At 38.8% G+C, this 11596-nt stretch overlaps 1 protein-coding gene across 1 annotated transcript; it reads left to right on the top strand.

The window, feature by feature from the left end:
- The first annotated feature begins 107 nt into the window (after positions 1 to 107).
- LOC100279160 (uncharacterized) lies at positions 108 to 765 on the top strand. The gene is given in 2 exon segments (NM_001152191.1): positions 108 to 485; positions 617 to 765. Coding segments are annotated over 2 exon segments (327 nt in total). The 5' UTR covers positions 108 to 170; the 3' UTR covers positions 629 to 765.
- Positions 766 to 11596: the final 10831 nt, after the last annotated feature.

Genomic DNA, 11596 nt, shown 5'->3' with positions numbered 1-11596 from the left:
TTGACCATATCTTGGAAAAAAGATTATGTGCATCTCCAGCATTATATTAAACCCACAGAAGCTAGCTATCTACCAGTATATATAGAGAGAGGCGCTGTCACATATAGAAACAAAACATTATCAGTATCTTCCACAAGCACCTGCTATAGTTGTGTGGTGCAAACACCAAAATGTTGCCTGCCAAAGTGTCATTTGTTTTCCTGATAGTGTACTGCGCAGTAACATTTTCGCTAGGTCAGATAGCTGTTGGCGAGGCATGCACAGTGGATCAGAGGGACAAGATCACAACGGACTGCAGAGAGTTCATCAAGCTGAAAGGCCCCGTCACAGCCCCGTCGTACACCGACGACTGCTGCGTCGCCATAAGAGCGGTGCCCAATCTCGACATGGAGTGCATCATTCGCCTGCTCTCCAATAAACAGAAGAAGAAGTACGACGTGGACAAGATCCGGCGGCTCGGCAGCGTCCTCTGCAATCCACATCCGGTGAGAATGCGCTGTGCTGCAGAAACGTACAAAAGCATATCGTCAATTGTTTCTGATGGTTGATGAAATATACATGCATTGTTCATCCTTGCTTGTAGCTAATTCTTGTCCTTCAAACATGTCGTCTGCAGGTGATGACGTAAAATGGGGTGTGGCAGTAGTTTCTGATGGAGTGCATCGCGTCAACAATATGGAGCTTGAACTATACAAACCCTACTGATAATGTGTCACCATTTCATATGTATATGTACTCCATTCATTAACAAAAAAAAGTGTCTTATATATCATATTTCTATGCTGTTGTGGCTGCCCGTTGAGTTGTTTGACGGATCACAAATTCACAACACCATGCCGATACCACTCCAAAATCGTATCTTAGTGAATTAAAAAAATTCTCTAAAGATTTAAAATTTCAAGCATATTATAATAAAGTTAAGAATTGAGACTATCTTCCCTGCAATATAATAAATAGTAAATATAAAATGTTGGTTATATAATTAAACTATAATAAATAGGATAGTGAGTTATTTCTATATAAATTATTTCTATTGGGTTATATAACTATGTGAATTCCATGCTTATTAAATTTCATGCATACAAATACTTATTTGAGCAAAGTAAATAATGAGTAAATAAGCGTAAAATATTTGCATTTGTGTTGGTGTTTTGGTTGTGCATATAAATATGGTTTCAAAATTTAAAATCAGATTTGAATTGGGATAATTAAATCTGGAAATAAAAAAACAGAAAAATGAATACCAAATAAAAGGCTTATCTAATCGGCCACTTAAGGAACACAACCCACGTGAGTTTTTCCTCCTATTTTTTATTCCACTTGTTGAATCTTGCATTAATGTTACATCATCCATGACATCAGTCATCCCTTGTTGTTCGTAACAAACTAACCACCGTAGTTATTGTAACCACCCAACCAAACTTCTCACCCGCGCAACGGATTTGGTTTCGAGTTTGTTATAGTTTCTAACAGATAGGATATGATTGTAACAAATAAGTACCAGATTAGATCTATTATGTAACAGATTTGGTTTCGAGTTTGTTAGAGTTTCTAATATACTGGATATGGTTGTAACAGATAAGTACCATATTAGATCTATCCTGTAACCACCCACCTCGGAGCCTATATAAATACATGCCACCATAACACCTCAAGCCATCAATCAAAGACTCATCTCATCCATAGCCTCACAGCAGCCACCGCTCGCCGGTGGGCCTACCACCGCGGGCAGGATGCTGTAGCCCCGTTCCGTCGTGAACATGATCATAAGGGGGAGAAACGACCCTGGACATCGATCCGGTGATGAGCGTTCACAATTGAATCTCAAATTGTGATACCCAATTTTCTGAAAAGAAGTTAAATGTATTTTTCCATTTTCTTTCGTGATCTGTGTAGTTGGGGTTGGAGTTTTTTAGGAAGCATTCACCAATAAAACAGTAGAATACTTGTTGGATTTGTGCGCTGGGGTCGGGAGCAGACGTGAGAGCGAGTTTGGGCCATGGATCTCGATCCGGCGGTGGGGAGCCCATTAGTTTCCCCCCCTTAACCCTAGCCGCCCCCTCCCTCTCACTCCCCCACCCCTTTGGCCGCCCCTCCCCTCTCTCTTCCACTCTTGCAGCCGCCCCAATCCCTCTCCTTCTTCCCCAAGTGATTGCAGCGCCACCCCTCAACCCTAGCCCCCCCACCTCTTCCTCATCAAGGTGGAGCCTCCCCGCTTGGTGTCCGGCGTGTGGGTGCGAGTCTTCCATGGGAGTTTGGAGGGAGGAAGAAGGAAGAAAAGAAGGAGGAAAGGAGGAACCCAAGGTGATTTTCGTGATCATTTTGTTGTATTTGTGCTGCAATCCAATTGGTTACATGTTTACCTATGCGATTTGGTAGAGGTGCTGTCCAGAAATTTAGTGGGTGGACGAACAGCAGTAGTTCTAGGGATTTCTGGGAATTTTTCGTGGGCTATTAGTGGGGATCAGTGGGAGAATCATGTAGAGCTTTGTCATACCTTTCCAACGAGTACTTATGCGCTCGATTTGGAGTTATAATTTAGGAGATATCGTTGTTTGAATCCGGTTATGTTGCTGTCCAAAAAACAGATTTTTCAGTTGGGTGAACAGCAGTAGTATTAGCAGTTTCTGGGAATTTTTCGTGGGTAATTAGTGTTAACCATTATGATAATCATGTAGGGCTTTGTCTTATCTTTCCAATGAGTACTTATGCGCTTGATTTGGAATTATATTTTAAAAGATATCGCTGTTTGAATCCGGGTATGTCGCTGTCCAAAAGACAAAAAAACAGATTACAGGGTTCATCTTGTGGACTGTTTTGGGCTAATTAGATGTTGGAATTTAATTATAAATTGTATACAAAACTTGTGGGGAATTTCATGTATATGCCTCTGGAGTTTTTGTTTGTTACCACTGCTGTCATAATTTTAAAGTTATGAAATTATTAAGCAGCACCGCTGCAGTTTGGTGGGTGTGGGGAGAGATGTAACCCGCGGCGGGGTTTGAGTTTGTGCGTAGGTGCGGCGTCGTTTATGAGCCTGATTATGTGAAATTGGTGCACTAAGTTGTGTGTCAAAAACAGGTGGTGGACTGCCCGATCGTACTTAGGGATTTGCCCGAACTTCCGGTAAAGGCAAGTAAATACAGTGGTGGTTGCTACCGTTTGGGTTGCATCCTATTCCCTGACATTGAGTATGCATAAGTTTCAATTATGTTAATCATTGAATTCTATGATGAAGTTTATTTGTTTGAAAGTATTAATTCTCAATTGTCTAATATTGTGGATGATCATAATTTGGTATTGATATATGTGGTTGATTCCCATCTTGGATGAAGTTGAAGTATTTTTTTTGAATCACGTAATATGAAGTGTTGTAAGCATGACATGCTCATCGCATCATCCATCTTGCATTTTGAAGTTATGTCGTGATCTTATGGTCCGACCGTACCGATACATTTTTTAGCATCGTACGTTGCCCGAGAAGGGGTACGATGCGGCTTCATATCCTTAGAGGTATGAAGGCAGAAGTCATCCTTGCATTTGCAGACATTTGCACTCATGAGGTATATACGAAGTGTGACATTACTATGTTACTATTGTGGTTTCTACCTGCGAGGTGTGGTGACTAGGTGTGTTGTACGTTGTATACGTGCTGCACCTTCGTAATAAGAAGGTTGTGGAATCAAGTGGTGGTAAAACAATGTTCTTATGTGGTTAAACAGTTTGATATTATTTTACTTGCTGAGATGTGTCATCTCACTCTTGCATTACTCAATGCAGGTACTTGATACATGTTGGGAATGAGGGGAGTAGCAGCACGTCCACTTTCACTCTCACAATAACGCTGACCAGGCGCAGCCATGATTTAATTAGAAACTTATTGTCAAAGGAAGTTTTTTTTAACTAGTCGTGTGCACTAGTTAATTCACTTCATATCGTATGTTTAACTTCTCTTTGCTAGCCGATTAATAATACTTAGTATGTTTTTGTCATGATATATGTTTATACACTGTTGCCCCCTCATTTATGCAATTTTGCAAGGGGGATGCTGCCGAAATTTTATATATAGATGTCAGAAGTGTTGTTTAGTAGCATTCCGGGGTGTTGGTGGACCCCGGGGTGTTACAGTTGGTATCAGAGGATAGGCTTTAGATTCTACGCAATTTGAAGATAAATTTGACACACTTGCACATATAGGAAGGGTATGGGTTCGTATCTCTTTCATATTAGTATTTTATTGTATAGATGACTAGAACTTCCTTACTCCAAATCCCTTTATGGTTTGATGGGGTATGTCGTTAACGACGTAATGCTTGATATGATATGTTACTTCTATTTAGTATTGGTTTCTTGATGTGGTTGTTATTGAAGATATTATGCAAGTGAAGCTACTAATGTACTTGTTTTATATACATATCGTCATGATGTTTTTTTTGGGATGCAATATTTTCGAATCTCTGAGCTATTACCATCATATATTTCTATATGCTTGACTGTGGATGTTTTTTCCCAAAAGGATTCTTGGGTTCTTGTACTTATAGGACCGATTGTTTATTGAGCTTGTGTATAGTGGGTCTAATCCGACTTGGTGTAGTGTGAAAACACTATATAATGTAGTTTTATGGTGTTGTTGAGTTTGATTGACTGTTGGGTTACAACCCAACTTATCAATGTAATATTTCCATGGGTGCAATGCTTTGCGCCTCACTTTTTTTAGGCTAGTGTGGCTACTTGCTAACTTGATCTTAGTATAAAATTGGTTTGTCTCTATAGAGCAGATGCAACGTTGTAATGTCTATGAAATCTTTAGACTGGTAGAACTCGAGTGAATTTGTGAGATGACGTAGATTGATAAGTCCAACCATGTCTACCTGATAGGTTTTCTTATTATGTGCAACCTTATTTTTAACAATAAATAGGGTGGTTTCAAGTGGATTTTATGTCGTGCATGTTTTCCTTCTATGGCTTGTTTCAATAGCCATAAAGGCTATGCATATTTTTTAGTTGTTGCAGGCTAGTCATGTGGGCGATATTGACAACCCGTTTTATATTTTTTTTATTTGCCAACATTGTATGGCAGTTTGATTTTTTAATGAGCAGTTTCTCTATGCATGCTTGTTGAATCATTATTTGGACCGCTTTATCTTAAACGAAGTCAATGCTTAACTGGGAGTTGCTTATGTTTGTTAGTCATCGATCTCTTTAATGATGGGGTTGTTGCATCGGATTGAGATTTTTCTTATATGAATGATGGTTTGATAGATCATGTATGTCTAATACTTTGAATGCATCATGTGATATCACGAAGTACAAATTGTTCAAGTGCAGTAATAGTAGGTTTTGTTGTATGTGAGGTTAATCAAGGTAGTTTGGTTATGTGGATTGTCTTATTGACATCCAATTACTTCTGTTGAGCATAGTATCGTGTTATTATTTTAGTATTGAAAGTAATATTTATGAAGCTTTTGCATGAGTCTGTGTCAAGAAGTACATTAGTTTTTCTTGTTATCTCTCCATTGCTTTATGAGTATTGCAAATTTTATCTCTTTTGAGAGGAGGAAAAGACGTTACATGACATGAGCACCATTTGCTTCACGTCAACAGAATAGTTGTGGAGAGCTCTAATAGTTGGATTCTAGTGTAATAACAACCATGTTTTATAGTGCTAGAGACGGGTATGTCAGGTGTTTCATACATTGTCGATACATGGATGTTTGACCTTAGTGGCATTAACAAATGAGGTTGTTGAATTCATTGATTGTGGTGCTTAGTGTTCTAACCTATTAGGTAAAGTGTTGCTTAAAGGCTTTGGGGAGTTGCATCCCCATTTGGTAGTGGAAAATCCTAATGTTGGTCGCACCTGCCAATGCCTTGGGTTTTATTTTATATTGTTTTTTTATTATGGGTAAGGTGTTGTTTTGTTTTGGGAGTCATTTTAAATTAGTTGGAGGCTGAATCAGGCTTCGCTTATCTAGAATGTTTTGTAGTAGGTTTCTTCATCTTTGCATAGGATGCTCAATCACCCAGTTTGGTCTAAACATTTGAGAGTTATGGGTTTCCTATAGCAGCCTTAATTTTGTACGGAAGTATAGACATTGAATACGGTAAATTTTGGGTTTTGTTGGATTATGAAAGTTTTAGTAATTTCATGATCTTCCCAAAGAGTATTGGTTTGTAATTTTCATTGCATATAATTGGAGTTAGGCTACTCTGAAGTTGTTGCACCGTTGTGTCTGAACTTTAGGTGTCGTTAAAACCACTAATAAATCGACCGCGTTTTGATAGTTTCAGAGCCCAAATTTGGGAATTCTCTTTAAGAAAAACTTTTAGTTTTTCTTAGTACCTTTTAATGGGTATTTACTTGTAATTGTCTGTTAAATAGATTGGGAGAGGTGGTTGTCCGGATATAAGTCGAATCTCTGATGTGCAGTATCTCAGGCTGAGTTTAGCTGTAGGTCATGCAGAGTTGAGGGCTATAAAGTTAAATTTGGGTGGAACTTTATTGCAAAAGTCGTGGACAATTTCCAAACTTTTCCAACGCGTGTTCGTTGTAGTTTTAAGTTGAGTATAGCAGGAGTTATAGTAATTTGAATTTTAGTTGTCCATTGTTTCTAACCTATCAGTTTTGCAACAAAGCAGTTGCATTGTTTTATCGGTTTGGAAACCAATTCTGAGACACTCATTATAATAAAAGTTTTAGGGAATGTTATAATCTTTTCAATGAGTTTATATTTGTAAAATTTTGTTAGGTGCAGAGAGTTATGAGGTTTTGAATTTATGGGTCATGTTCCGTCAGGTTCTGGTGGCAGATCATGTATGTCACCTTACAAGTCAAATTAAAAAAAATGGAGATAAAAAAAACTTTGTTTATCCTTTAAATACAAAAGTTGTAGGTCATGAAGTTTAGATGATTTTACAATATTTCTTTGTTATCATTGCTTTTATAGTGAAAGAGGTAGAGACAGAATGAGCATTTGTGCTGTTGATTGTCAATTTTCTATTTAGGGATATTTCTTTGGGACTTTGGTTTAGTTATGGTGAGCTCTTTCGCAATCCATGTTAATTATGTTGTATGGTGGGAGGGAATAGATGTAGTGGTTGTGATAGTTATCTTGTTATTGTATATGTGGAGCGTGGGCTGAAACAGACAGATAGCGAGGGATATTTGAATAGGCCAGTACGTATTGTTGTGAATCCATGTTTTCTGGTCTTGGCGTGTTTGCGTAAGTATGAAATAGTTACGTCGTGTGAAGTCTAGGTGGAGATGCAGATTGTCTGAGTTATTGGATGGATATATGGGCAGGCATAGTATACTTAAATTGATTCTTGCTTGCATGATGTGAGATTAGACTTAAAATGATTTAAAAAGTAAGCATATTGCTTCTACCCTTATGTTGGCTCTAAGTGTCTCGTAATGAAGAACCTAAAGTTATTAGTCCTTCGATGAACGCTTAATCTTAGAAGAGTATAGAACCTGAATAAATCTATTGCTTGTTGTTTGGGACTACATGACCAGTTTTGGTTATGCCGCTAGTTCAATGAATTACACCATGTTTTCGGTAGAGGTGTTGTATATAAAAAGTTGTAGCCAACTTCTTCATCTTACTTGTGTAAAATTTCATGACCATAGGTCTAGTAGTTTGGGAGTTATGATTTTCTCAAGTCTAGTCTTGGAATCTGTCCAGATTCTGTACAGATTTCGAAACTGACCTTGTTTGCCCAAGTTAAACTTCGAATCAGTTCTTATAAATTATAAAGAAGTGGTAGTACTTTCCTTAAGCTTTCCAACAAATTTTGGATCACCCTTTTTGGTGACCTATAAGTTAAGCTACATCTGTTTTAATTGGAATCTTTGAATCTGTCCAAATTTGGACAGCAAAGCCTTTCTTATGTCTTTTGATCTTGATATGCATTGAATTAACCTGATAGGTTTATAAATGAAATATAGACAATTTTACTGGCTTTCTAAAAAGTCTAGGAGCGCCTGAATGGGATGACTGAGACTCCAATTATGGATTTTTGAAGTGAGTAGTTGAATTCAGTTCAAGTCTGGACAAAATTTATGTTTCGCATTGTTTGGCCTTTCTAAGTGTCAAATCTTGTGGTGATGATAATACCAAGGGTATAGTGGACTTTGTAAGCTTTCCATAAAGTCCTAGTTTACTTCTATTGGATGCATATTTTGTGAGTTATGAGGAAAACAAATAATCGTTGTGCCGCTGTCTAGAAATATGCAAGCATTAAATTGATCTTTTGAAGTTACTCTTGTTTGGATAGGTTAGGTTTAGGCTATTTGAGCACAGTATGTATTGCATTCATATATATATATATATATATATATATATATATATATATATATATATATTCATTGAAGTACTTGCATGTGTCAATGTTGATTTGGTGTCAGGAAAGCTTTGTCCGAGTTATATAGGACCATCTACTATCTTAGCCCGAGTTGGCAGCTTGGCTTAGCACCTACAATTGTCGGAGTCTATGATCAGAGTACACCATGTATTCCATGTCTTTATGTTGAGGAAGTATTTGCGGAATCCAGACCATCAAATCGAGCTAGAGCCGATTCCTATGTAGCAAGACCAGACTCTAGAGTGTCGTCTGCTGCATATCTTAGAATCCTAGGAGCTTGAGACGCTGATGCGGCAGAAGTACCCGAACCTTTATTTATGTGTGAGTTTTGTTGATTCATTGATCTTTCCTTGTCGTTCCGATAGAAGCGTCAGAATTCGAGGTCGAATTCTTTTTAAGGGGGGTAGAGTGTGATACCCAATTTTCTGAAAAGAAGTTAAATGTATTTTTCCATTTTCTTTCGTGATCTGTGTAGTTGGGGTTGGAGTTTTTTAGGAAGCATTCACCAATAAAACAGTAGAATACTTGTTGGATTTGTGCGCTGGGGTCGGGAGCAGACGTGAGAGCGAGTTTCGGCCATAGATCTCGATCCGGCGGTGGGGAGCCCATTAGTTTCCCCCCCTTAACCCTAGCCGCCCCCTCCCTCTCACTCCCCCACCCCTTTGGCCGCCCCTCCCCTCTCTCTTCCACTCTTGCAGCCGCCCCAATCCCTCTCCTTCTTCCCCAAGTGATTGCAGCGCCACCCCTCAACCCTAGCCCCCCCACCTCTTCCTCATCAAGGTGGAGCCTCCCCGCTTGGTGTCCGGCGTGTGGGTGCGAGTCTTCCATGGGAGTTTGGAGGGAGGAAGAAGGAAGAAAAGAAGGAGGAAAGGAGGAACCCAAGGTGATTTTCGTGATCATTTTGTTGTATTTGTGCTGCAATCCAATTGGTTACATGTTTACCTATGCGATTTGGTAGAGGTGCTGTCCAGAAATTTAGTGGGTGGACGAACAGCAGTAGTTCTAGGGATTTCTGGGAATTTTTCGTGGGCTATTAGTGGGGATCAGTGGGAGAATCATGTAGAGCTTTGTCATACCTTTCCAACGAGTACTTATGCGCTCGATTTGGAGTTATAATTTAGGAGATATCGTTGTTTGAATCCGGTTATGTTGCTGTCCAAAAAACAGATTTTTCAGTTGGGTGAACAGCAGTAGTATTAGCAGTTTCTGGGAATTTTTCGTGGGTAATTAGTGTTAACCATTATGATAATCATGTAGGGCTTTGTCTTATCTTTCCAATAAGTACTTATGCGCTTGATTTGGAATTATATTTTAAAAGATATCGCTGTTTGAATCCGGGTATGTCGCTGTCCAAAAGACAAAAAAACAGATTACAGGGTTCATCTTGTGAACTGTTTTGGGCTAATTAGATGTTGGAATTTAATTATAAATTGTATACAAAACTTGTGGGGAATTTCATGTATATGCCTCTGGAGTTTTTGTTTGTTACCACTGCTGTCATAATTTTAAAGTTATGAAATTATTAAGCAGCACCGCTGCAGTTTGGTGGGTGTGGGGAGAGATGTAACCCGCGGCGGGGTTTGAGTTTGTGCGTAGGTGCGGCGTCGTTTATGAGCCTGATTATGTGAAATTGGTGCACTAAGTTGTGTGTCAAAAACAGGTGGTGGACTGCCCGATCGTACTTAGGGATTTGCCCGAACTTCCGGTAAAGGCAAGTAAATACAGTGGTGGTTGCTACCGTTTGGGTTGCATCCTATTCCCTGACATTGAGTATGCATAAGTTTCAATTATGTTAATCATTGAATTCTATGATGAAGTTTATTTGTTTGAAAGTATTAATTCTCAATTGTCTAATATTGTGGATGATCATAATTTGGTATTCATATATGTGGTTGATTCCCATCTTGGATGAAGTTGAAGTATTTTTTTTGAATCACGTAATATGAAGTGTTGTAGGCATGACATGCTCATCGCATCATCCATCTTGCATTTTGAAGTTATGTCGTGATCTTATGGTCCGACCGTACCGGTACATTTTTTAGCATCGTACGTTGCCCGAGAAGGGGTACGATGCGGCTTCATATCCTTAGAGGTATGAAGGCAGAAGTCATCCTTGCATTTGCAGACATTTGCACTCATGAGGTATATATGAAGTGTGACATTACTATGTTACTATTGTGGTTTCTACCTGCGAGGTGTGGTGACTAGGTGTGTTGTACGTTGTATATGTGCTGCACCTTCGTAATAAGAAGGTTGTGGAATCAAGTGGTGGTAAAACAATGTTCTTATGTGGTTAAACAGTTTGATATTATTTTACTTGCTGAGATGTGTCATCTCACTCTTGCATTACTCAATGCAGGTACTTGATACATGTTGGGAATGAGGGGAGTAGCAGCACGTCCACTTTCACTCTCACAATAACGCTGACCAGGCGCAGCCATGATTTAATTAGAAACTTATTGTCAAAGGAAGTTTTTTTAACTAGTCGTGCGCACTAGTTAATTCACTTCATGTCGTATGTTTAACATCTCTTTGCTAGCCGATTAATAATACTTAGTATGTTTTTGTCATGATATATGTTTATACACTGTTGCCCCCTCATTTATGCAATTTTGCAAGGGGGATGTTGCCGAAATTTTATATATAGATGTCAGAAGTGTTGTTTAGTAGCATTCCGGGGTGTTGGTGGACCCCGGGGTGTTACACAAATACCCATCGTTATCGAAAATCGTAGCCGTTGATCTCAGATCTGTTGGTCGAGATCAGATCGTGGGATCCTTTAATCTTGAGCGTTGATTTTAGATCCGATCGTTGTGATAGAATACCCATTCAGGTGAGATAAGTCTCTGATCCCTGCCATCGGATTTGGATCCCACGGCTAGCAATCCACCATACCCCTTCGCCATGTCATCTTTATAAAGAGACCCTCTGGTTTCCCAAAACTAACCCACAGTCCACTGATGCACAAAGAACCTTACCTGTGAGTCCTGTTTTTAATAGATTAGCCACTGCTTCGTCCATTAGGAGATAGGATCTATATAATATAAGCCGAAATTGGATTTCTAATATGAAAATAATTTCAGAAAATTGTAAAATCCATATCTTTCTCGTTTTAACTCCGTTTTGGTTTTGTAAAATTGTCTACATAGTAACAACCATGTTTATAGTATAACACCTACTTTTAGAACTAATATGTTTAACCCATGTTTATTGGATTAACTTGTCTAAGTTA

The sequence above is a fragment of the Zea mays genome, chromosome 10, assembly GCF_902167145.1.
Source record: "Zea mays cultivar B73 chromosome 10, Zm-B73-REFERENCE-NAM-5.0, whole genome shotgun sequence".
Classification (NCBI taxonomy): Eukaryota; Viridiplantae; Streptophyta; class Magnoliopsida; order Poales; family Poaceae; genus Zea; species Zea mays.
Note: the sequence above shows the minus strand (reverse complement) of the source record. Positions and strands in the feature narration are given on the sequence as shown.